Raw genomic sequence first — 27,928 nt, forward strand, 5'->3', positions numbered from 1 at the left:
ATATAATATATCCTGTCACTTGGAAGCTCTAAAAGTGCTCAAAGTGTTGAATAAAATATTTTTTTCTTAACCGTGGAAGACAAATCAATTTATACCAGAGATTTTTTAAAAAAATGTTCGTTAGACTATAATGTTGCCATTTTTTAGCCTACGTGGTTAGCCAATAATGGCACCTGGTCAGGTTAGGAGGAGAACCAAGTCAGGTATTTCTTTGGTGCAATCCTGTTTGTTTACAAGGAATGCACAAAGTCTTGTTTCCATGAACACAGTAAGAACAAACAGGAAGTAGGTTCCTTGTTTACAATTTCCAAGTCTGCATTTCCAGCAAATCCTGTGCTCCAGTGTCTTCTTTCTCTGCTCCCCCACATGGCCATGCTCTCCACCACTTCTCTCACTGTATGCTGGTTCTCTGGTTGTGCTCTCTTACAAATACAGGGACATGCATGCAAGCAAGCAATCCCCCTTGCCTTGGCAGTCAGTCCCCATGGAAGTCCCTCTGTCCACATGGCTTACCGTCTCAGACCCTGACATGCTGTCCAGGCTATGGATGGTGGCTTCTATTTTTTCATCTATCATCCCGCAAAAGGGCACTAATTGTGCCTTCCATGTTGCCTGAATGAAGGGTGCTTAAAATACCTATCAACTTTAACCAGGTTTGTTGTTCATGATAGCCATTAAAAGATTCCCGCATAAAAATACTGTAATTAATTTCCCACATCAAAACCAAAGACATAAGAGTAATAGACAGTTTATTGCCCACATTCCAGATTGCTGCACAAAAATTAACCCAACTGGGGCACTCAGTAAGACTTGTAATGTACATAGTCTGCTGCTAGGGAGTCTGGTAAATTTAAACTAAATAGCATCAGAGGCAATATTGGAAACTATATAATTTAAATTAATCCCTTCACTTCTCTCAGGCATGTCCTAGCAGAACTTATTTATGATGACATAATTGAAACCCGTGCTCCTTATGAAAAAGGTTTGTATTGTTGATGACTGTAGTATTGTCTATTTTGCTTGACTTTAGGTTTTTGGAACTGAATATTTGAGCGCACAAAGTTACTGGGTGAAGAATTCCTCCAAAGCTGAGAAGCACTCCCATCTGAACATTTAGAATTTGGTATGGGTATTAATATGGGAGCATGATACAACTACAGTTTAGTAAAATTAGCACATGATGGAGTCATACATTACTAGAGCGTGTAGGCAATATTCAGTTAGAATACAAGAGATACCCATTGATGTGTGACAGAAACAATCTTACACCCTTGATTACCATTGGACGTTACTACCATAACAATGGCTACATACCGCAAGCTGGTGCACACATGACTGAGATCAGAATGAGTTGCTTAGACTATGGCTGGAAATTTTAAAGGTAGTTAGTGGAGTTAGGTGCTCAACTTCTACTTGTAATTGGATTCAGGGTACCCCACTCTCTTAGATGCTTGTGAAAATCCTATCCTATCTCTACAGTATGGATGGGATTTTCAAAAGGGCTCAGCACTGACCTAGCTTTACTCCCACAGAATTAAGTGGGAGGTTATCACTCTTTGAGGATAGCAAAGTTAGCCACCATAGGCATTCCCTTACAAATGCTTGGGCATGAATCGATCAGGGATATTCCAACTTTAGGATATTCCAACTGATCCAGAATGATGCAGGACGTCTCCTCAGCAACACTGGCTACTGCAAGAACATCATCCTATCCTCCCCTCTCTGCACTAGCTTCCCATAAAATACTGAGTCAAGTTAAAGGTCTTCACCTTTGAGAAACTCAATGGCTTGAGCCCAGCATAGCTGAAAGATTGCCTAAAGCTCAGGGATAAAGAAAATGGTCAAAATGCTTTAATGCTATTTTAGAGCCTAATTTATAGCCTCTCCTGTACATTGGCAAGGGAGTTAGGTGCGCCGTACAATAACTTCCAGCAGGCAAGGTGTAGCGGGATCCATAGAACTGCTGTGTTCTCTCCACCTCCTCCCCCACACAGATTACGACAAGGGGCAGTAGAGAGTGGAGGGGAAGTGGAAGAGGCCCTGGAGGTTTTTTGCCTTCCTCTGTAGCATGGGGCACGGGTCACTTGCTGGAGGATTCTCTGCTCCTTGAAGTCTTTAAACCACGATTTGAGGACTTCAATAGCTCAGACATGGGTGAGAGGTTTATCGCAGGAGTGGGTGGGTGAGATTCTGTGGCCTGCGTTGTGCAGGAGGTCGGACTAGACGATCATAATGGTCCCTTCTGACCTTAGTATCTATGGAAGTGGACTTGTGTCCACCCCCCCACCAACTCATGCAGTGGTTCAGCTGTGCTAGTGCATTGCTGCGGCCATGTTGGTCCCAGGATATTAGACAGACAAGGTGAGTGAGGCAATGTCTTTTATTGGCCCAACTTCTGCTGGCAAGAGAGCAGCTTTTGAGCACCATGCGGCGTGTCTCTCTCACCAACAGAAGTTGGGCCAATAAAAGATATTACCCCACCCACCTTCTTTCTCCAGTGCATGGCAGCATATACAAGGCAACAGGTATAGACTCAGCACGGTTCAGTTCCCCCCCTGGAGCACTGGGAAGCCTCCTGGGTAGCTCTAGAGTCATGCTGTAACACTTTGTCCCTTAGTCTGGACTAGCTGGTCTGGACCATAATAACTATTCAGCGTTTCACAGAGGGAAAATATGGCATTTTCTTTTAGTTCAGCAAGGCTTTATTTTATTACTGGTTTTGTTTGCAGTTCAGCAGCAGCCAGCAGTTTAGAAATGCAAGCACAGTCATCTTTGCAAGAACAACATGTGTTGAGGCAATCGGTGTGTCTTTATCCATGCACTTATTCGGCTTTGGTTTAATAAATCTAGTAATGGGATTTCAGAGGCAACGAAGGGAAAAGAATAATTTAAAACAAAGCAGTTGAAAAGACGATGTGCACACATTGGAGAAGAGACATTCCAGTGTAGGTTTGGAAGTCTGTGCAGCAGTTTAATTCTTTACAGGATTTTAATCAACCCGATTACACTAGGAAACAAAGGGATTTTATAACAGAGCAGCAACAATCAGGCAAAAGAGAAAAAAAATCAATGGGTGTTTTCCTGACTTAAATGCCTTTGCTTTATTTTTTTCCCCTTTCATTTTGATTTTACAAATGAGAACACCATATTAATTCATTTTAATTAAAAACCAACCAAGCAGCCTTCTAGATAGAGAAGCAATTTTATTCTTTGCCCAATATATCATTTAAACAAAGATTTCCTAATGCTTTCAGGATTATCACTGCTGCACCATTCTGATTGCCCTTGGATATAATGGCTTTCCCAGCTGCCTTGAAAAAACTGTAATTGGACATGAGCCTATCCTTTCAAGGGGGATTAGCAGCTCTGCTGCAGATACTTGTCCTTAAACTTTCAGGGCCTTATTCTCCATGCCTTGCACACTTATAGCATTTTACACTGATGTTCTGAGTTGAGGTAAGTGGCTGCTACACAAGGTGCAAAGCAAGGGAGAATGAGGACTCTTTCTCATTCAGAAAATAGCTGTGTGTGAATTGTCGCAAAGTCCTACCAGTTATGATACCATGTAAAATTTTGCTCCATCTTACAACAAGATGAACTCTGTTAAGCACATGGGTGGTCAGTCTCCTGAGAATTATTTTATTTACCTCAAGCACCTCTACATTATTGCAAATTAAACTGGAAATGAACACTTCTGCTGTTCAGTAGTAACAAACTCTTTTCTACTTTTTGAGTGTGAACACTTGCGCTCTCTTCCTTTTGCACTAAAAGGTCCAAGTGCAAAGGGAAACTGAAAATGCTTAAAAGATTTTAAACCACATTCACTTTATTTTTAAAATGGCTCCAGGGGATGACAGGAAGAAGCAGTGCTGGTAACGGATCTAATTTGATGTCTGTCTAAAAACTATTCTTTGGTTCAACTACAAGATGTCATCTTGATTCAGGAATTACTGTGTGAAATTCTTTTGCCTGTGTTATCCAGGAGAACAGGCTTGATAAGGCCAGAATGGACTCAGGCTCAGATCATAACAGTAGTTCCTATTGCTCTCTCTCTTGTTCCTTCTGTAGAATAATTTCAGTTATAAAATTGTAAGCACCTGAAAAAAAAGCACATTACTTTGTATACAGGATAAACTTTTCAAAAGCACCTGAATGAATTAGGTGTTTAAGTCCCCTTTAAAGCCAATGAGATTTGGGCACTTCCCTCCACTTTTTTACTTTCTTGTCAATACCATTTTAAATGGAGTGACATAAATTTTAAAAAAAGGTCACACAGAATTTACTTGCAGCAGTGCCTGAAGTTTACTTCTGTTCAGAGGACATGGGCAAAGCCTACACCCTACTTAAGGCCATGTGAAGCCCTCTGGGTAGGTGGAATTTAACAGGTGAATAGGCCTCATGCAGACTAAATTTCACCCAGTCTAAGACTCAGTGCTACATTGTTCAGAAGATAGGAGAACTGATTCAGATTGTCATGATTTGTTTAATACATTGTACCTTTACTTACTGTCTTATCCAATGGCAACTTACTGTTGTAGTCAATAGATCATATTTATTAAACATACAGAGCCCACAAACTGTCCCACCTTATATTAAAAGGCAACTACCAATGAACCAGAAACAAAACAATGTTTGACCTGCATGAAGAGGAAAGGCTTTGCAATGTGATGTAAACTTCAAACTCAGGATTCACAGGCTATGAATGGAAGCTAGTGCCAAAGAGGGAAGGTGATGTGTCTAGCAAGAGGGAATGAAAGTTCCCAAATTCTTTTCATTTTAAAATACACCATTTCAAATAAAAGAGACTTTCAATCAAAGGTGACATTTTTATTTTTCCTAATTAAATATTTTACTGTATTTCTTACTATGTGAGAGGAGGGATGATGAAGGCACTTAATGGGATTTAGGTGGGTTCAGATCCTGACTGTGCCACAGACTTTCAACATGACTTCGGGCAAGTCTTTGAATATGTGCCTCGGTTTCTCCCTCTATAAGGAGGAGAATATTTCCTTTCACCTTTTGTATTTAGACTGAAAACTCTTTGGGGCTCTTATGTGTTTGCCCAGCATTAAGTACTTGTGGTCAAGACCTCTAACAGCTAAAATATAAATAGATGTGGAAGTGGTTTAGATTTTTTTTAAAAAAGCTAAATCATATATATCTGCAGTTTTTTGCTTTATAATAGTACTAGTTTTGTTATTCAAAAATGTGTTTGGAAAGTTCTTAATCTTTCATTGTTCTGAAATCAGGTAGAGGTATAAGCCTTGTTTCCCCCTAATTTCTCTTGGCACCTAGTCTTCTATGTAGACTTGGGGAGTAGTTTTCTGGAGAACATCAGTGCTCCAACCCCTAGATTTGAACTCAAACTTGGATTTTTCAGACTGTCTTTCATCTTTCAAAGCTTGAATGCTTCATACTTGATAGAAATGGCAGTGCTTTCCATCATCTGAATTCAACTCAGCCCATTCTGGGCAGCTTTATTAATTATGTGCTGTCATAAATATAAAGGGAAGGGTAAACACCTTTAAATCCCTCCTGGCCAGAGGAAAAACCCTTTCACCTGTAAAGGGTTAAGAAGCTAAGACAACCTTGCTGGCACCTGACCAAAATGACCAATGAGGAGACAAGATACTTTCAAAGCTGGAGGGTGGGGAAACAAAGGGTTCTCTCTGTCGCTGTGGTTTTTTTTGCCAGGACCAGAGCAGGAAGGCAGGTCAGAACTCCTGTAAAAAGTCCGTAAGCAATCTAGTTAGATATGTGTTAGATTCTGTTTTGTTTAAATGGCTGATAAAATAAGTTGTATGGAATGTATATTCCGGTTTTTTGTGTCTATTTGTAACTTAAGGTTTTGCCTAGAGGGATTCTCTATGTTTTGAATCTGATTACCCTGTAAGGTATTTACCACCCTGATTTTACAGAGGTGATTCTTTTACTTTTTCTTTAATTAAAATTCTTCTTTTAAGAACCTGATTGCTTTTTCATTGTTCTTAAGATCCAAGGGTTTGGGTCTGTGTTCATCTATGCAAATTGGTGAGGATTTTTATCAAGCCTTCCCCAGGAAAGGGGGTGTAGGGCTTGGGGGTGATTTTGGGGGGAAAGACATTTCCAAGTGGGCTCTTTCCCTGTTATATTTGTTAGATGCTTGGTGGTGGCAGCAAAAATGTCCAGGGACAAAAGGTAAAATAGTTTGTACCTTGGGGAAGTTTTAACCTAAGCTGGTAAAAATAAGCTTAGGGGGGTTTTCATGCAGGTCCCCACATCTGTACCCTAGAGTTCAGAGTGGGGAAGGAACCTTGATGTGCTTATCTTAATAACCCAGAAAATAAGTTATCCAAATGAAAATAGTGCGCAGGTGGAATGCTAAAGTACAGTAGCCATTCATTTCATTTACTGATAATTAATGTGCATCATGTGATGAAAAATAGAGAACAATAGGCAGAGTTTGAAAAAGAATTTTAGATGCACAGTAGCAGAACATAAGAATGGCCATACTGGGTCAGACCAATGGTCCATCTAGTCCAGTATCCTGTCTTCCGACAGTGGCCAGTGCCAGATGCTTCAAAGTAGTGATGCTTACCCTTATTACATAGGAGGGCCACATGTACCAAAGAACAAACTTGTGTGGGAGAAACAGATTCTACATATTTTAATATGATTTAAAGTCACCTCTAATGATTTATATTTTAAGTTCAGCTTGTTTTGTATATATTTAGATAGAAACAAACTATGAACAATATTGTCTATTTACACAGTGTAAGCTACAATGATATAAACATGATGACAAAACACAAATGAATGGGCTGTTAGTTTATTGTGTTGAAGGAGGCATCGGGCCTTATGAAATGCTCTGGTGGGTGTATAGTCCGCAGGCCATAGGTTAGGCATCCCTGCTTCAAAGGGAATGAACAGAATAGAGCAACCATCAAATGATCCATCCTCTGTTGCCCAGTTCCAGCATCTGGCAGTCAGAGACTTAGGGACACCCAGAATATGGGATTGCATTCCTGACCATCTTGGCTAATAGCCACCGATGGAACTATCCTACATGAATTTCTCTAATTCTTTTTGAACCCAGTTATACTTTTGGCCTTCACAAAGTCCCATTTCACAGGTTGACTGTGCATTGTGTGAAGTAGTACTTCCTTTCGTTTGTTTTAAATCTGCTACCTATGAATATCATTGGGTGACCCCAGGGTCTTATGTTATGTTATCTCCACACCTTTTATAATTTATTATACAGAATATAGTATTTCTCTCTCTACAACTTCTTCCAAAAGATGAATTTTCATAAAGCTGTTTTCTTCTGGGATTTGAAATGGTCCACAGAGGGACAACAGCTGGAACCTAAGCCTTTCCATCTTAACTTCATTTCCAAGTCCTGAAATAGTTACACAGTTGGCTGATTTTCCTCTGTGAATTGCTCCAGTCAGTTCTCTCTCTTCATCCCACAAACTCATGATGTGATTGATTTAACTAATGTTTTGGGACATAAGATAAAATGGAATAACCAGAATAGTGTGTCTGCTCATGTGAAAGTGAGGCCTTGTCCATCCGAGGCGAGAACTTCTTCAGCACCCCTTTGTTGTCAGTCAGTTTAGTTGCACCTGTACTGACCACAGTTTAGCTGTAAATATAGACAACAAATTGGGGTCAGCCTATCAACAAAACAAGAGAGATGTAGGGGAAGAAAGAGGAAAAAATGGCATGAATGGTTTATACACATACTGACTAACTGTATTAGCACTTGTACACAGGATACTTTAACATTTAACTTTTGCTAATTCCATATAGGGATAGGGGTGATTAGACAAATTATATTTTCTTAGATCTGAACTTCAGGGCTGCTATGTATATATCTCCATGGTAGGCTGAATCTGATCACCCGTGAACTTTGCAGAAGTTCAGATCCAGGGCCAAACATGGCAACTGGGACCATATCTAGAAGAAACCCCAGGTAACAGTTTCAGTCATGCACATGTGATTCTAGGCACTGCCCATCTTGAATAGAGGCAGGTGAATAACTTTTAAAGAACAATTTATTCAGTGAAACTAGTTCTCTAGAACTGTCCGCAAACCGACTTTTGAAAAATATGATTGCTGTTAGCAATTGACTATTTTTTCCTATATCTTTGAGTATTAAATATTGAGAATGGGATGGCCAATCTGAATGGTTACCTGGGTCACATGTCATTGTTTATGTTTCCTGGTTTGATTATCTAGTTACCATAGCTGCTTCTCCCACAGTGAGTTCTGTTTAATCACAAATTGAAGTTCATTCTGTTTAATAGTCACTAATGTATCTGAATATTCTCTCAGCTCTGCTTTCTATAAGCATCATTTTTGTTGGCTACTTATTGGAGTAAATAGATTTGTTTCAATCTAAGAGATGTTGTTTCATTGTCCTAGTCAGGTGATGTAGCCATTCCATTTTTAAATCTTTAACAGTTACAAATAATAATGACATGATTTGAAGAAGTCCACTGTGATTTCAGATGTGTTTTTATAGGTAGAAGGAATGTGCAGTATCTAACAAAGATCAGCTGAACAGTTATTTGAATGGCAGAATAAAATAATTATATTGATACCATCTTTACAAAAGACAACAGAAGTAGTTTATTTGCCTTTTGAGCGTTAGTCAGGTTTTCAACTACACCCGGGGCCTAATAATAGAAAAGAAAGAAGTGTAGCCCCACAAGGAAAGAGAATAAGCTAGCCTTTTGTCCTTCATTTTGACCAAGTGTGGTAATCTTCAGAAGTAGTGCAGTGTTTTCCCAGCCTGCTGCAGAGCAAAAAGATGTTCACAGGCAGCCAACCAACTCCGTTTAAACAACGTTCTTTATTTTCAGTGTGACAAAGACTCAGGGCAGAGTCACTGACTGCTGCAGGGCACAGCAAGGTACTACTACCTCTCAAACGTAAAAAATCATAACCTCTTTCTAAACTTTGAACTCCCCCACAGCAAGATTTACTTATTTGGGAGACTATGAATTTAGAGAACATCCCTTGCCCAGTTTTCTAGTGATCTCCACCCTGATAGCCTTGCATTCTTCATGTATATCTTATAATGAGAGACACTGGCACTGAGGATGGTTGAACAGTTTCAATAAAGTTAGAAGTTTGGAGGGGGGTGGAGGGGGAGATATGAAAATGAGTTTGGTCTCATCCTTGTCCCTAGTGGATATTTTTTTCCATATTACAAAAACCAGACAATAGCTGGTTAGAAAATAGGTTTTTCTCTCTGTGGAAATTGAGGTTTTAGGCAGTAGAAGTAAAAGGTATTCAAATCCTAACTAAAGTGAATTGCCCAGCTCTGCAGTGAGCATTACTACCATCTCTAGTCACCGATATGCTCATGTTTATAACCATTAAATTCTCACACTTGTATGACAACCCATTACTTGCCAATTCTTAGCAATAGATTCCTCCTGAACCTTCCTCAATTGGTGTTGATTGTTGAATGCATTATGACTGCTAATGCTGATGGGACAGAACTGTCTTCAATGTGGTTAAACGAGGAATAGCACGCACCTGGTGGAACATCAGCCCAGATCCACAAAAGCATTTAGGCTCTATCGATTGGGCTGTTGCCTCTATCACACTTTCTGTAACAGTGATGAATCCTCCCCCCCACACACTCTGTCATTTCCTATGTTTGTACCGAACCTCACACAATGGGACCCTGATGTGGTTGACCTTAAGTGGCAATTACAATATATGTGTCAGATAATCAAAAATAGCAGCCGAGCTGTTTTCCACACCACTGGAGGGAGATCAGGGGAGTAGCGTTACTGAAAAACCCTTACCAACAACAACTTTCTAGTGTGATGGGTATTTGGTCAATTGAGAGAGAATTCAGTGCTCATAAAAGCAAGACTATCCTTGGCCTGAGTTAAAAATAGGGATCATCCTCAAAGCTCCATCAATCAGTCTTTGCTCTGATTCGAACACAAATGCGGTTGTGTCATTTGCCTTTCTGAAACAGAAATAAAACAGGCCACATTGTGTCATTTGGGTAAATAGCCCAATATTCTAATGGGTGAGACCTACAGACCTACTGGTGCCTTAAGGTAAATTTGATGAACAGTCTACCTAAGAAAAATCCCACTCAACATTTTCTGAACTGATTTTTCACTCTCATCCTCTTTTGCTTCACCCCCCCCACCCCAAAACACACACCAATCCACATGCATGACAACTGGATTGTTGTTTCTGAGGCGTTAACCTGTTCCTCTGGATTATTTCCCATCTGAAATCACAGCCTGTGTGTGTGATATCACAATTAGTCGCTGTGGATGTTATGGCACAAATATAGGAAGTGGACTTTTGGGTGGGTAATAGGAGCAGCAATGGATGAACTTTAATAAGGATCTTATTTTCATGTAAGTCATTTAAAAATAAGTGAATAAGCTCCTTTTGTCATGCAAAGAGTTAGAGACAGACATTCTGTAGCAGCTAAAGTAACTATCATAAGTGGGAGGATAAAGCGGTGGCGGTAAGCTTTGCTTCTTTTGCAAGATGGTGTGGGAGCACCAAAGTGCTGGGTTCCAATGAGTTCAGCAAGAGCTGCTGTAATCCTCCTGCCAGGCGGAGCCAGCAGCAACCAGGGTCGGGTTCAATATCTAGGGGTTCCTTTCCATCAACACAACACAGAATCATCTTGAGCCCCCACCCAGTAACCTGGGAAAATTACACACCACCCCAAGGGCACCTCTGAGAGGCAATACTTACCCACTTCTTCCGAGTGTAGAAAAGAAACTTTTAATAAAAGGAGGGAAGTAATTCAGCATTAATTTGGGGAAAAAATCACAAACAGGGCTCATAAACAAACTATAAGCAAAAGACCCGCTCCCAAGTAAGTTGGGCAGTGTCCTTTTCCCCTCAGGTTCTTAAGTCCGGCAACCCCAAAGTCCCTTTAACATGCCCGTCCCTTCTCTGCTCCCCACTCACAGTTGCTGTCCTTGATCAGTGCAGACCCAGAGTTCAGAGGTGCATCTGCAGAGTTCACCTCCCATCCTGGGTGGAGGTAAGGAGGCACCTTATGCATGCCGCTGCTTGGGCACTCGCCTGCCACCCTGCTGGCCGCTAGCTTCACCTCTCCACCAGCTGTCCTGCTGGCCGCTCATTCACCAGCTGACTGTCAGTCACCTGCCTCTCTGCTGTGATCTCTGCACATCAATCTCTTAGGGGTTTTCAGGCTTTTGCAGGCTGGGCAGAAACATGGCCCTACCACAAGTGATTTCAGTTCTCAGTGACTGAGCATTTAAAATAATAAAATAAGTTCCTGTTGGAGCCTATTTAGCTCTTTCTTTGAGCAGTGGGGAGGAACAGGTTAAACCACTCTAGTGAGAACCCTTGAGGAGGGGTCACAACCTCCTGGCTGTAACATCTATCCCCACCCCTCTTACCTTTCACAGGGCTCTGGCATTCGAGCCCCTGACTTAATGAGGTCTTTTCAGCTGAGAGTGACCCCCCTCATTTGGGACCAGTTAAGCACAGTTCTGCTCCCCATTATTCACAATAATTCCAACATTGGTAACAGCATTGCCCTGGTACTGCATTCAATACTAAGGTGATTTGTAACCAAACACTAGCCAAAGTTGATCACTTTGAGCAGCACACTGCTTTATCTGTTGAATATCTAAGCAGAGTAGGTGTGTTCATGTAAATGCAGATTGCTCTCCCCTTCCCAGCTAGCTGTCAGGGAAGATTTCAGTAGACTCTGCTTACACTGAGAGGTCTCGGAAATGTGTGGGTGTATTTTCCACATCCCAGTACTATCGTTGGGCCCAGTCCTGAAGTTCTTACTCAGTGAGAGTTTCGGTTGAATGAAGACATGGAATTTCAGACTTGGGTCTCATATGGGCACAGGAACCCTCCCCTTCCTGAGTCCTGGAAAAAAGCTACAACAAGATACAGAGAGGCAGGTAATTGCACTTCCCTGCCTCAGAGGGTTATTGTGAGGATAATAACATTAAAGATTGTGCGGTGCTCCGATACTATGGTGACGGGGGCCACATGAGTACCTTAGATAGAAAGATGTTCAGCCCATGTACAAGAAAGCTATCTGCAACTCCAGTTTCCTATGCATGCTGTGATTGTGTAAGAAGAATATCAGAAGTCAGTGTCCTATATAGAGTGTGTTTTTTATGTACTTCCTGAGCTAACCTGAATTAAGCTTGGAGTTGGACAAAAAATATTTCTGACTCAAGTCCTTGCTTCCTCTAATGCATTGGGCTATTTCTAAATTTGTGTCGGTGATCTGATGATTGTGTGAATATCATGATAGCTGGAAGAATGACAAATTTTGTCTTGAAATGGAAGTGTAATATTTTGGCAAGGGGAGATCAAGATTTTGTTCTAGATGACTTAATGGTGTCATTGTTGGAATTACTGCTTTTAAGGCAGAGTATCTATAGTTAAAATTGATATTTCCCTTTCTAATAATATTAAATTGTGCACAGTCAGATCCATCTTCTACGGGTATCAAAGTGTCACTTTTAGGACCATCTAGATTTTTAAAAGTGGTGTTTAAACCATGACAATCACTAAGCCTACATAAAATCCAAGAGGTCTCACAAGCTCCATTACTCTTTAACTATGAAAAAGAAAGACCTTTGAGGATGAAGAAAATAATAATTTTTTTCAGTCTAAGTAAGGTCTAGGTGGAATTAGAAAGACAAAGGTAGTTAGGCTGTTTCTTGAACAGGGAAAAGTAGTAATGGGATGTGGATACGGAATGCTGATTGTTCCCATGAGAAATACAAAGATGTAACATGAACAAGCAGACCTGTCCGGATAGTTTGCTATAGCACTACTTTTTTAATACAGATAATTGAAAAGATAATGAAATCCACCACCTTTCACCTGAGCTTTAACCTCTGAAATGGCCTCGTTGCTTTTGCTGATACAGACCAACACGGCTACCACTCTGACTCCGAAATGCTGTTTCTAAGTATTGATGTGCTTTACATAAGGTAAGGAAAACGCAATGGCATACCTAGCTCAGCAATACAGAAAGCTCTTCAGCTGAGTCTGGGTTATATATCCTTATTTCAGCTAGTAGGTTATATTATTGTAACACACTGCAGGTGGTCCCTAGACCTGTGAGCCACTGTGTTACCTCTTTGCCTCAGCAAGAGAGTGTTTTGCTGGAGATTAGACTGTAGGCTACCTGCTACACTAATCTGTCATCCTCACCTGCAAACTTCTCAAAGCCCAAACCTCACCAAATGTCATCCCACAAGTTCCTCAGAGATGTTTCTCTGAACTGCACATGCCCTTCCACTGAGCAGTCATAGAAGATATTAAGTTCACCGCTCTGTTAAAGAATCAGTACATCACAGCTTATTAATTTAATTGGGGTAAATACAGCTTTCCCTTCAAACACAGCACTAAATTGGTTTATTAGTAAAAGTAAAATGAGTTTACTAATGAAAGAGCATGGATTAAGCAATACCAAGTGAAAAAAGATCAAGGTAGAGATGGTTACAAGCAAATAAAAGTGAAAAAACCCACACATCTAAAAGTTTAAAACAATCTAGGAAGATAATCTTTGTTCAAGATGGTTTCGCTCACCCAAAGTCTCCTTTCCAGAATTTATTGATTGGCCTGGCCAGGCCCCATCACAGAGATCAAATCACTTGGATCCTTTGTCTCCTAAGGTGAAGGATAAATTTGAAGGCACTCTGTGTGCTTTATGTTCCCAAAGGGATTGTCTGTCTTACATGTCAGAAAGGCCTCCTGCAGCTACAGCCTCCTGTGCCTCTCTGCGCTGCAGGAGCCATAATAATTCTCTGTCTCTCGAGTTCAGGATCAGGATAACCCCCTTTGGTTTAGCTCCATAGCTTTGTTTATTTCTAATACATAAATTGAGGTAAACCCATATTCCTTTATCTAGGACAGCCATTTTTAATTACCTTTACGTAGGCTAGTCTGTCTGGTCTTAAACATGTTCTATAAACCTCATACAGAGGGAATTCATAACTTCACATGTGATGTTAACACATGCATTTTCCCATGATATTAATAACCAGTATGTTATTAGCCCTCATAAGATACCTCACATGGCATATTTTGTACAGTTATACTACACATTGCAGGAGTGTGTAGGGTGTGAATACAGGGATGCCCTATGTCACAATTATGTACACCTTTAAAATTATGAATATACTCAATGTTTTCATACTGATAAGCTGAAGCGAGAACTTTTACAGGAGACAATTAGTAATGGATGTGTTTGGCTCTTGAGTTTTACAGATTTTTTCCTTTCCCTCTAGAAATTTGCCCACTGGAGATTGTCACTATTACCGCAAAATGTGCATGTGACAGACATCAGTAACACATTCGTGAATGAATTTTCTGGCTAGAAGGTAGCTGCTAATATAGACCCAAATCCTGCAATTGAATACATGAAGTCAAGGAGATATCTGCACCTATGTGGCAACCCACTGATTTCAGTAGGGCTTTGCCAGGGTCCAAATATTCACCTATGTCTGTGAAGGGATGAGGGCCATCAATTGGGAATTAATAGTTCAAACAAAGCAAGACATCTGATAAGAATGGTTTGTAAATGTACTGATAAAGTATGCACAGTGGTAACATTAGTTTTATTTCACTGTGGCATGCACAGTAAGCTCATTGATATTAAGACAAATGACCAGGGATGAGTATAAAAATATTGCTCGGGCTTGCAGGAGTGAAATCAGGAAGGCCAAATCACACCCGGAGTTGCAGCTAGCAAGAGATGTTAAGAGTAACAAGAAGGGTTTCTTCAGGTATATTAGCAACAAGAAGAAAGTCAAGGAAAGTGTGGGCCCCTTACTGAATGAGGGAGGCAACCTAGTGACAGAGGATGTGGAAAAAGCTTATGTACTCAATGCTTTTTTTGCCTCTGTCTTCACGAACAAGACTCCCAGACTACTGCACTGGGGAGCACAGCATGGTGAGGAGGTGACCAGCCCTCTGTGGAGGAAGAAGTGGTTCGGGACTATTTAGAAAAGCTGGACGAGCACAAGTCCATAGGGCCGGATGCATTGCATCCGAGAGTGCTAAAGGAGTTGGCGGATGTGATTGCAGAGCCATTGGCCATTATCTTTGAAAACTCATGGCGATCGGGGGAGGTCCCAGATGACTGGAAAAAGGCTAATGTAGTGCCCATCTTTAAAAAAGGGAAGAAGGAGGATCCTGGGAAATACAGGCCCATCAGCCTCACCTCAGTCCCTGGAAAAATCATGGAGCAGGTCCTCAAGGAATCAATTCTGAAGCACTTAGAGGAGAGGAAAGTGATCAGGAACAGTCAGCATGGATTCACCAAGGGCAAGTCATGCCTGACTAATCTAATTGCCTTCTATGATGAGATAACTGGCTCTGTGGATGAAGGGAAAGCAGTGGACTTGTTGTTCCTTGATTTTAGCAAAGCTTTTGACACGGTCTCCCACAGTATTCTTGCCAGCAAGTTAAAGAAGTATGGGCTGGATGAATGGACTATAAGGTGGATAGAAAGCTGGCTAGATTGTCGGGCTCAATGGGTAGTGATTAATGGCTCCATGTCTAGCTGGCAGCCGGTATCAAGTGGAGTGCCCCAAGGGTCGGTCCTGGTGCCGGTTTTGTTCAATATCTTCACAAATGATCTGGAGGATGGTGTGGATTGCACGCTCAGCAAGTTTGCAGATGACACTAAACTGGGAGGAGAGGTAGATACGCTGGACGGTAGGGATAGAATACAGAGGGACCTAGACAAATTGGAGGATTGGGCCAAAAAAAATCTGATGAGGTTCAACAAGGACAAGTGCAGAGTCCTGCACTTAGGACGGAAGAATCCAATGCACTGCTACAGACTAGGGACCGAATGGCTAGGCAGCAGTTCTGCAGAAAAAGACCTAGGGGTTACAGTGGAGGAGAAGTTGGATATGAGTTAACAGTGTGCTCTTGTTGCCAAGAAGGCCAATGGCATTTTGGGATGTATAAGTAGGGGCATTGCCAGCAGATTGAGGGACGTGATCATTCCCCTCTATTCAACATTGGTGAGGCTTCATCTGGAGTACTGTGTCCAGTTTTGGGCCCCACACTACAAGAAGGATGTGGATAAATTGGAAAGAGTCCAGCGGAGGGCAACAAAAATGATTAGGGGACTGGAACACATGACTTATGAGGAGAGGGTGAGGGAACTGGAGATGTTTAGTCTTCAGAAGAGAAGAATGAGGGGGGATTTGACAGCTGCTTTCAACTACCTGAAAGGGGGTTCCAAAGAAGATGGCTCTAGACTGTTCTCAGTGGTAGCAGATGACAGAACAAGGAGTAATGGTCTCAAGTTGCAGTGGGGGAGATTTAGGTTGGATATTAGGAAAAACTTTTTCACTAGGAGGGTGGTGAAACACTGGAATGCGTTACCTAGGGAGGTGGTGGAATCTCCTTCCCTAGAAGTTTTTAAGGTGAGGCTTGACAAAGCCCTGGCTGGGATGATTTAGTCGGGGATTGGTCCTGCTTTCAGCAGGGGGTTGGACTAGATGACCTCCTGAGGTCCCTTCCAACCCTGATATTCTATGATTCTAAGCTGTGACATTTCTAAGATTGTACAGAACTAGAAGGTTTTTACATTAGTTCTTGTCTATGTATAAGAGAGTAATGTGCATTGATTTCTAAACAGAAGATGAATACCTACAGTACTCCCAAATTTGGGGCTGACTTTCCTATGAAGGAAAAAAATAGAAAGAACATGAGATGAGACAGCTTTATGTATTCGTGATTGTTCCATTAGCCGATAAAGTAACTTCATTTTTTTCATAAGTGAATAATAAATGTACTATATCACCAGTACTGAATGTCAATCCCTCAACTTTTAAAAAAGATACGTTCAGAATTATTTAACTTTATATTAGCATAATTATAGAGTGTGTGTTTCATCCCACAGATTCCCAAAGCACTTTACAATTTTTCCATGCTCAGGGTTCACTTGACAGTGAAATCCAGCTACTTCAGAGATGGAAAATAACAGTGTGAAAAGCTCACAGCAACTTAAGTCAGGAATGGAAGGACCATACTACATTCAGGTGAAAATGTAGCAGAAATTTAGCTAAGCAAACTAATTAGTAGAGGTGGTCAAAAAATTTACTATTTTTCACGAGTCGATTAGAAAGAAATGATTATTTTTCTCCTCCTTCCCCTTCCCTTTTGGCCAAAAATTAATTTTGCCACAAGTGTTTTAAATAAAGGCCATATTTAGCTTTGAAAATTTTAGTTTGAAATTTCTACCAACTCTAAAATTTATCCACATCAAGTTAAAATTAACTGCTGTGTCCTAGCCTCAGACTTTCAAAAGGTGCTATGGGACCCTTAATGAGCGCAAGAGGCCAAAGTCTTGACTTTCTATCATAACCAGAAGATGGTCCTTCCTGGAAAAGCTGTACCACTAATCTCATGCTGGGGCATTAATTTTGTAGGGACTGAGGCCAGATTTCTAGATGTATTTAGGTGCCTAAAGAATGCAGATAGGCATCTCATAAAATCCCACTAGATGCCTATCTGCATTCTTTACGCACCTAAATATGAAATCTGACCCAAAATGGCCCCAGTCCTCTAGGGTGCTGTGCTTAGACAAATGCTGCCTACTACTGAGTCATCTACAGCTCACAAGTTCTTTCGAGGAGCTACCCACAGGTGCTATCATAAAAACTAGGCTCTTTCTACTACGTAATATTTTTCTGCTCTTTCTATTTTTAAAATAATCTGTTTATTTCCAAGTTTAGGGGGGAAAATCTAAAGTTGGCATTTAAAAAAAATTGTTACATAAAAGAAACGATCACATTGGTGCTTTCCCTACCTATTGTTGACCAAGACTGATGGGTGCACATCACTCCAACCTAATTTAATGCTGTAGCAGTTTTTCTTGAAATCTCTGCATAGTATTGGGGGTGGAAATGATCATCTTCTGTAAACAGACTATTGTCTGCACACTGCTTTTCTAGCACAGATGTCTGCCACTGATAGAGATATTGCTTTGGAAACTACTTAAACAGCTGCATTCTAGTCAGAGAGGAGACAAACAAACTTGACTTCTTGGATAAACTTCTGGTTTAGTGACAGATAGCAGGACACAGTCTCACATTTTCTTTATGGAACAATTTCTCTTAAGATCTGATTTTTTAATAGTGGAAGTTAGCTATTTCAATTTAAAATAGCTTTACATAAAAACCACAACTTTAAGAAACTATCATTAGCTTATTGTTACACTAGGAGAAGGGACTAGATGCCCTTGTTCTGTTGGCTAACTACAGAACGTGCTATCGGGGGAAGAAGCTATTCAGTTAGGACCAACGTGACATCTGATGAGGGCACAGTACAAAGCCCAGAAGTTTTGCCCTCCATACTATGAACTCTGAAGCTTTCCAAGAACTATTATTTTAAGAACTTGTTGTTCCACCCATTCCCATTTGTGCACATAGTGTATAGCTGTGTGCGTGGGGTTTAGGATCTGTGTGCACACGCACACAGCTTAGAGGGAACAGTGATTTCAACCAAGTGGTTTAGAAATGTGCGAATCCACATTCTCTAAATTTATTTTGTTCCACCAGTAATTTTTTCGGTTTCCTAGGTGAATCAGGAAAACTCCAATGCAATAAATCCTGAGATGCTTAGGATCTGATTGGCCTGCTAACTCAGAGGTTATTCATCACAATCCCTTTCCTTTTGCAGTTTTTGCCTAGCACTCTATACATCGGTCATAAGTCAGTTGCAATTAATAATTTTGTTGGAGGATGAAGGAGTTTTGGGGTAGGGATACCAGGCAAGCACAACTGGAGGAGGACACCTAGATGCTGTGATTTGGGTAGTCGTCATACGTGTTGTTGTGGAACACAATGCAACAAAGGATTGTGCGGAATGTGTTTATTTTGTAGGAAAGAGGCATTATTTTAAACAACCCTGGATATTTTAACTACCCTTGTCAAAGCTTGACATCATTGGCTTTTTAAATTTCTGAACATAACAACAGCCATTTTGGGTCGACCAAAGGTCCATCTAGCCCAATATCCTGTCTTCCAACAGTGGCCAATACCAGGTGCTTCAAAGGGAATGAACAGAAAATCATCAAGTGATCCATCCCCTGTCGCCAATTCCCAGCTTCTGGAAAACAGGGGCTAGGGACACCATCCCTGCCCATCCTGGCTAATAGCCATTGACGGATTTATCCCCCATGAACTTACCTCGTTCTTTTTTTTTTTTTAAACCTGTTAGAGTCTGGGCCTTCACCAACATCCTCTGGCAAAGAATTCCACAGGTTGACTGTGCATTGTGTGAAGAAATGCTTCCTTTTGTTTGTTTTAAACCTGCTACCTATTAATTTCATTTGGTGACCTCTAGTTCTTGTGTTATGAGAAGGAGTAAATAACACTTCCTTATTTGCTTTCTCCACACCCATAATGATTTTATAGACCTCTATCATATCCCGCCTTAGTCATCTCTTTTCCAACCTGAGAAGTCGTCCTCCCAACAGGGAAGTTAAATTTTATTATGTTATGGTCACTACTACCAAGCAGTTCATCTATGTTCATCTCTTGGCCCAGATCCTGTGCTCCACTTAGGACTAAATCTTGTGGGATCCAGGACTAGCTGCTCCAAGAAGCAGTCATTTAAGGTGACAAGAAACTTTATCTCTGCATCCCGTCCTGAGGTGACATGTACCCAATCAATATGGGGATAGTTGAAATCCCCCATTATTATTATTAATTATTATTATTATTTTATTGAGTTTTATTTTTATAGCCTCTCTAATCGCCCTGAGCATTTCATCATCACTATTACCATTCTGGTCAGGTGGTTGGTAGTATATCCCTACCGCTATATTTTGGGACTTGCTGCCATGCAACAACAGGCAGCAATAATTATTAATTATGTGTTTCTCTTTTATGCATGGCCTGTTTTTTTCAAAGCTATTCTGTAAAGCTGGAATACTTAAGAACTTTATAGAACCTTGTCTGCTGCAGAGGAAATGATTTAAAAGAGATCAATCAAAATCAGAACCCTGAGTCTGAACTCTAATATTTCAGAAAAGACTGACTGGAATCCATAGATCCAAACCCACACCTACAGTGCCCATCAGATCAAAACTGCAACCCGACAGTTACCTAGTTTCACAGTGGTCAAAAGCGTACATAGACTGGAATATCATGAGAATACCTAACGTGGCAGAAATCTTGTGAGAACAGAATGAAAAATTTTGGTACTGTGGAACCCCAACTTGGTTTTGAAGCCCAACCTAAAACTGATATGGATCCAGACAACTCCCCCTTCGTCCAAATGCCATAGAACATCTGACAGAATAGCAAAGGTGGCATTCAGATGCTATGGTGAATCTAAAAACAACTCTAGGTTATTTTATTTATGCTTCCTCATTCTTCTTTACTGTCATCTAAGAAGTGAGATTGTGGTCTCAGACTAGATGATTTTAATTGTCCAAGGCTTTACATTTTGTCTTTTAATCTAATTGCTCATCTTTTACTCCACTGGGAGAAATGTTACAATTTTACATTTTCCTCAACCTACCCAATCGCCCTCAGAAATGTTGTTTATTGTATAAATAAACAAACAATTTTCCCTTCAAAACAGTAGAAAAGTGTCCGCAGATCATTGGGAACAGACTGTTTGTTATTACTACAAAGAAAATGCATCAATGTGGTCTTGGTTTCAAAACACTGAAAATAAATTTTTGTCCTTGTTAAAAAATAAAAACAAAAGAAGACTATCAGCCTTGACATGGACAGGATAGAAAATGTCTCATTATTTACGTTGCCTTAGTTGCCCTCCTGACGTTTGGAACGTGACGGTCATTTATTGTACAGCAGTATGTATAGTAAGTTAATCATTGCACTGTTCTCGTGGAGTTTAAGATGGGAATGTTTGGGCACTGTAAAGCTAGCTACCGTACAGCACAAGCTTCGGACTACGTCAATTAAGTTCAAGAACTCGGACCTCTTTCTTCTCCTCCCCTTTTGAGTCACAATGTAAAGTGCTCCTCAGAACTTTCAGTTATAAGTAAGCAGTCTTGCTACACTAGCAAGTTCCTCTGATAATGTTTATACAACATTCTGGCTGGGTTTCCATGACAGTACTTTGCAGGTCAATCTTAGTGACCTGTTCATTCACCTGTGTTCCCTCCCCTGCTCTGGAATCAAGTTCCCAGGATGTTATCCCTCCAGCTGTCCTTTGAAAGCTGGCAGAGAGCCAGAATTTACCCATTTGCTCCTGGATCCAAGTGTATAAGCATTCTTGCAATTCAAGCATGATAGCACTTCAGAAGCCCCACATAATGCCTCATGCAGCTGCCTGGAGCCATGCTGAGACCCTGGATCTCACTGCCATCTGGGGAGAAGATTCAGTGCGGGAAGCTCTTTTGGCCAGCCACCAGAATAAAGACCTTTTTGTGAACATGTCAAAGCAGATATCCGTTGGGATGCCAGCCAGTGCTGTAACAAGCAAATCTAGGGAAAGAATATTGAATTGAGGGGCAAAAGGAGGCAATCCAGCAGGGGACATGTGAGCTGTCCATTTTTATGATGACCCAAACGAACTCCTATACAATTATAGTGCAACCATTCCCAGACATGGGGTGCAGCCTGCTGGCCACGCTCTTTCCTCCCATCCCCACTGAGGATGACTGGCAACACCCATCAGAGGTTAAGCAGGCAGATGCTGGCAAGGAGATTTTCTATGAGAACCAAGATCTTTGTGGCACTCAAGTCCCTAATGCTGGCCAGCTGCAAAGCCAGCCCCAGTCCTGCCCTACTGCAACAGACCACAATTCCTGCCCTATATTGGCCAAGCTCAAGTCCCAGCCAAGAACTCAACATGGGACCAAAGAGGCAGATCCCCCAGAAGGAACTTCAGCACGTAAGTACCTATCCTTAACTTAAGTATTATTATTATGCCACACTGCCTTTCTGCCTTCTCTTCTAGGTACCCCAGAGCCACAGCTATTTTAGATAGATACCCAGAAGGGCTCCTAGCTCACATCTATCCGCCACCCTCCATTGGCCCATGATGCCCTTTCAGCCCCTCTATACATGGTTCCAAAATGGCAGCTGCTCCCTCTGGGCAATGGGCCTGTCTCACGGTAAAGCCATAACTATTGACAGTTTTCAGGACAGCAGCATGGATGGCATTTGCCCATCTGTCTATTTTCCCTTTTGCCTTCCCTTGTCTATTCTGCCTGGCAAACCCTCCCTCCTACAACAGACCAAAATAGTAGCTGATAGCAAGGCACACCCTCTCCCCTCCACGGCACATTTGAATAATGAACAGATTCATTTGTGCAAAATGCAACCGTTTATTAAGACAGTGGTTACAGAGAAAAGTTTGGTTAGTGTTCATAGTCTACATGAAGTAGACTTCGACACTACATGCCTGGTAAAGGCACAAACAGTACTGTTCCCTGAGAACATTCCCTATGTAATCTAGCTGTCAGTCACAGATTCATTCCTAGATTCCAAGGCCAGAAGGGACCATTGTGATCACCTAGCCTGACCTCCTGTACAACACAGCCATAGCACTTCCCCAAAATTATTCCTAGAGCATGTCTTTTAGAAAAACATCCAATATTTGTTTAATATTGTCAGCAATGGATTATCCACCATGGACTTTGGGAAATTGTTCCAATGGTTAATTACACTCACTGTTAAAATTTTACATCGTATTTCCAGTTTAATTTGTCTAGCTTCAACTTCCTGCCATTGAATTGTGTAACATCTTTCTCTGCTAGATTGAAGAGCTCATTATTAAATATTTGTTCCCCATGTCAGAATTTATAGACTAATCAAGTCACCCCTTAATCTTCTTTGTTAAACTAAATATATTGAGCTTCTTGAGTCTATCACTACAAAGCAGATTTTCTAATCCTTTAATCATTCAGGTTTAAAACAAACTAAAGGAAGTATTTCTTTACACAATGCACAGTCAACCTGTGGAACTCTTTGCCAGAGGATATTGTGAAGGCCAAGACTGTAACAGGGTTCAAAGAAGAACTAGGTAAGTTCATGGAGGATGGGTCCATCAGTGGCTATTAGATTGGCAGGGATGGTGTCCCTAGCCTCTGTTTGCAAGAAGCTGGGAATGGGTGTCAGGGAATTGATCACTTGATGATTACCTGTTCTGTTCATTCCCTCCGGGGCACCTGGCATTGGCCACTGTCAGAAGAAGGGATACTGGGCTAGATGGTAATTTGTTCTGACCCAGTATGGCTGTTTTTATGTTCGTATTCTCGTGGCTCTTCTCTGACCTCTCTCCAATTTATCAATATCCTTCTTGAATTATTGGCACCAAATTGGACACAGTATTCCAGCAGTGGTAGCACCAGTGCCAAATATAGAAGTTGAATAACCTCTCTATTTCTGCTTGAGATTCCCTAGTTTATGCATCACAGGATTGCATTAGCTCTTTTGGCCACAGTATCACACTGGGAGCTCATGTTCAGCTGATTATCCATCATGAATCTGAAATCTTTTTCAGACTTACTGCTTCACAGGATAGAATCCCCCATCCTGTAAGTATGGCTTACAGTCTTTGTTCCTAGATGTATAACTATTCCATTTAGCCATATTAAAATGCATAATCCTTGAATCCTAGAACTAGAAGAGACCTGGAGAGGTCTCCTAGTCCAGTGCCCTGCATTCATGGCAGGACTAAGTATTATGTATACCATCCCTGACAGGTGTTTGGAGATATTTAAAAGCAGGTTAGAAAATGACAGACATTCCACAACCTCCCTAGGCACAGTGCTTAACTATTAAAGGTCCACCTGCTTCCCACACTGGAAACTATTGTTTGCCTGCAACCAGTTTACTAAGCAATCCAGATCATTCTCAATCAGTGACCTGTCCTCCACATTATTTACCACTCCCTCAATTTGTCTGTCATCTGCAAACTTTCAGTGATAATTTTATATTGGCTTCCACGTCATTGATAAAGATGTTAAATAGCGTAAGGCCAAGAACTAATCCCTGCCGGACACCGCTGGAAACACACCCACTTTATAAATTCCCAATTTACAGTTACATTTTGAGTCCCGTCAATTAGCCAGTTTTTAATCCATTTAATGTGTGGCCATACTAATTTTATATTGTTCTAGGTTGTTGTTGTTTTTCTTTAAATCAAAATGTTGTGTAGTACCAAGTAAGTGGGGTCATTGGAGCACCATTTCTATTTTTCTATGCACTTTCCTTATGTCTGCAGTGAAGATAAAGCAGAATTTAAGACTCAGGAATTGAGCAATTTTTGTTTTCACATATAGGGAACAGACACACACCTGTTTCCCCTGGTATAATTTGCAAGCTCTTTCAACACCTACAGCATTCCTGGGGCGAGGGGAGGGCATCCTGGTGAATAACTTTGGAATATCTCGCTGGTCTGTCCTTTGCCTTTTTGAAAAAGATCATTCTCTGCCTCAGAGTCACCTGCCTCAGTGTATCATCGTCAAAATGCAGGGCAGCCTAAAGAGGCTGCAAAGGGGATTACAATCGAACTTGCATCCAATGCTCCCTTTAACTTCTCTTACACTGAAGAAGTGCCTTCAGCAAACAAGCAAAACTGCAGAACCAGAACGGGAGCATAATTCCAGCCCTACCCCCAACCTACTAAGGCTCAGCAGCAAGTCGCCGCTACAGCAGACAGAAATCCCAGTGCAGCCAGCACTCCTCACATGCAGGCCACTTACCACTTCTGAGATTTCCCTAAGACTGGGGGGAAGAGTCTGAGGGAGGAAAAGTCATCCGCACTAAAAAAAAAAACACGCTATCATGGCCTGTCTGGAACAGCAAGCAACTGTTTTTTTCTCCCCCTATTCCCACAGACATCATGCCAAAAATGGGGCCCCTATCTACTGCTGAGAGACCAACAAACCTGAGGAGGCAAAAAAGAAAGGCTTGGTGGGGGATGTTTGTAAAAATCGTGGCAGAGTCCCCGCAGAGGATCACGCTGACTGCCGTGGAGGCAGTACATGATGGCCCAGAGGGAGGAAGAAATGCAGCTCTCTGAGGAGATTGTGGCAGTGGCCAAGGAAGTGTTGCCATGTTCAAGGAAAACATTCTCGTGGCCATGGCGAGCATGGAGAAAGAGGAGGAGATGCAGAGGCAACTCATGGACACTATATGGATGCATAATGCTTTCCTCCAAAACGTGCTCCTGCTGGGCGAGCAAGCCCTGCAATCCTGTAAGACAGGATCCAGCCATGTCCTTCAGCCCATGGACAATATTGGCTACTGGGATCAGCAGCAACTCCTCTCTACCTTAGCCATGTGGCACTTGTCCCAGAGGCCGTTCCCCTCCCAGGTCCAATATGTGCCTACCAAGAGCATTGGCTCCTTGGAGTCCAGGACTTTTGAGCCCTGCAACATACCTGAGAATTTTGAGTTGACTCACAGCACAACTCCAGAACTCCCGCATACAAAAAGAAGCAGAGGAAAGACTTATACACTTCTTGTGTACTGTCACAGAAACCATAAATGTAAGCTCTCTGGGGGTAAGGCACTGTCTTTCTATTTGCAAGAGGTCTCTACGACTCCTGTAATACAAGTAACAAAGCAACAATAAATCAGCTTCTGATCACAAGAAGTATCTAATCCCTGCTTTGTGTGAAGCCCAGTGCCTTGATTAAGTGTTTGTCCCATCTCAGGTGCAAAGGCATCACACTAATAGACACAGTATGAGACCTTGAATAGACTAGATTGTTGCTGGGCCAGTGTTTTTAATGCATAAAACACTTATCTCTAGCCAGAAAATGTTTGTAACTAGGGATTGTGTAAAAATGAGTCAAGTGCGCAGGTGAGGTCGTTCCAGTATCATAGTGACCCAGGGAACAAAGCCCTTATTTTGGCAGTGTGGGTGCACTAGTACCAAGCTGTTACAGGGCGTGACTTCCTCACCCTGTAGGGCATCAGAATTCCAAACGTAGGGCAAAAGCCTCACCCTAATAAAGTCAGTGGGAATTCTGACATTAACTTCAATGGAGCCAGCATTTTAGCCCCTAGTCTCAAGAGAACAATAGCAGGGGGCTTCAGCTACCATATAGGCCTGTCTACAATGGCTCCAAGAGGGCATGATCTTCGGGGAGAGAGGAGGAGACCCTCCCAGGCTGGTATGTGGTGTCTACAACTTTTAGAGATACGAGAATGGGAATTCCCCAGGCCAGCCATCATGCCTTCCACCTCAAGGGTGCTTATGGCTCACTACTAGCTGGCACCAGTGCTCTTCGGATATTGCTCATAGTGTTTCACATTTTCCTCCCTCCTCTCTTGGATTAATCATCTTAAATTATCAAGAACTCTTGATGGAAATTAGATTAAAATTATAATTGAAGTTGCTAGCTGCCTATTTATAATAGTTTAAGGTGTTATGTTACCTGTTTAAATTCCTGACAGAGTATATTTTATAAACATGTATGTTACAAAATGTTAGAGAGCGGCTGAAACAGAAGGCTGCGTAAACAAAGAAAATGGTACGGAGGGAAACGTATTGCTGCAAAGTCTGATATGACAGGGCTTTTGCTCAATGACATTGAACACTCACTCAGAGCTCTGGCCGCAACTGTGAAGGAAAAATAAAATTCTCTAAAAAGGTAAGTGACCAAGAGCAAACACTGCATGTAACGATTTCCTTGCCATTACTTATTATAGGCACCTGAGCTTAATATGGATTTTGAGACAGAGCAGCCTGGGATGTAATATATATACAATAACTCATGAAGATGTATTTGAAATTGATGTATTACACTAATCCATATACCTGCTGCCATCAGGACATGCAGGCAATAAGAACAACTTTCTCCGATGTTCATGTCAGGCTCTGGAGCCTTATTAATTTTTAGAGATGATAGCAGCAATGTGTTTCCAGTATTATAATGATAGAAGAGTCTGAATCACAGCTACCTGTAGTACTTTTCTGTGGCAGATAAAAGCTGATTATTTATGGTGTTTTACTCGGCCTACCAGAATTCAGATATTTGGTTACTGAATCTGGCAATAGAGTCACATAATTATAGGACTGGAAGGGATCTTGAAAAGTCTTCTAATCCAGTCCCTTGCACTCATGGCAGAATTAAGTATTATCTAGACCATCCCTGACAGGTGTTTGTCTAACCTGCTCTTAAAAACCTCCAAAGATGGAGATTCCACAACCTCCCTAGGCAATTTATTCCAGTGCTTAATGCCCCCTGACAGTTAGGAAGTTTTTCTTAATGTCCAACCTAAACCTTCCTTGCTGCAATTTAAGCTCATTGCTTCTTGTCTTGTCCTCAGAGGTTAACGAGAGCAATTTTTCTCACTCCTCCTTCTAATAGCTTTTTATGTACTTGAAAACTTTTATGTCCCCTTTCAGTCTTCTCTGCTCCAGACTAAACAAACCCAATTCTTCCAATCTTCCCTCATAGGTCATGTTTTCTAGACCTTTTATAATTTTTGTTGCTCTCCTTTGGACTTTCTCCAATTTGTCCACATTTTTCCTGAAATGTGGCGCCCAGAACTGGACAGAATACTCCAGTTGAGGCCTAATCAGCGCAGAGTAGAGCAGAAGAATTACTTATGTCTTGCTTACAGTACTCCTGCTAATTGTTACGAATTACACCTGGTAGGACACGCACACAAGTGCTACGAATTACACCTGATAGGACACGCACACAAGTGCTACGAATTACACCTGGTAGGACACGCACATAAGTGCTACGAATTACACCTGGTAGGACACGCACATAAGTGCTACGAATTACACCTGGTAGGACACGCACACAAATGCTGCGAATTATACCTGATAGGACACGCACACCAGTGCTGCGAATCTAGGCTGAGGCACAGAAACAAAGTCCACAACTGCAGAGTTCTCAAAAGACACTAAGTTTATTACGCTCGAGCGTGGTGCCCCCCTGCTAGCCAGGAGGGGACCCTGAATGCAG

At 41.5% G+C, this 27,928-nt stretch overlaps 1 protein-coding gene across 2 annotated transcripts; it reads left to right on the forward strand.

Moving 5' to 3' along the window:
* Positions 1-21,300: 21,300 nt before the first annotated feature.
* Positions 21,301-25,538, forward strand: LOC144930834 (uncharacterized). Of its 2 annotated transcripts, none has more exons than XR_013636244.1 (3): positions 21,301-21,882; positions 22,901-23,016; positions 24,435-25,538. XR_013636244.1 is itself a non-coding variant. In XM_078854226.1 (3 exons), exons 1-3 carry the CDS (start codon positions 21,546-21,548, stop codon positions 25,018-25,020), a joined length of 594 nt encoding a protein of 197 aa, XP_078710352.1. In that variant the 5' UTR covers positions 21,301-21,545; the 3' UTR covers positions 25,021-25,538. The 2 variants fall into 2 exon arrangements, 1 of the variants encoding a protein (XP_078710352.1); XM_078854226.1 differs by having other exon boundaries at positions 22,945-23,016; positions 24,836-25,538.
* The last annotated feature ends 2,390 nt before the right edge of the window (positions 25,539-27,928 follow it).

Source organism: Lepidochelys kempii, chromosome 1 (genome assembly GCF_965140285.1).
Source record: "Lepidochelys kempii isolate rLepKem1 chromosome 1, rLepKem1.hap1, whole genome shotgun sequence".
In the NCBI taxonomy this organism is placed as follows: domain Eukaryota; kingdom Metazoa; phylum Chordata; order Testudines; family Cheloniidae; genus Lepidochelys; species Lepidochelys kempii.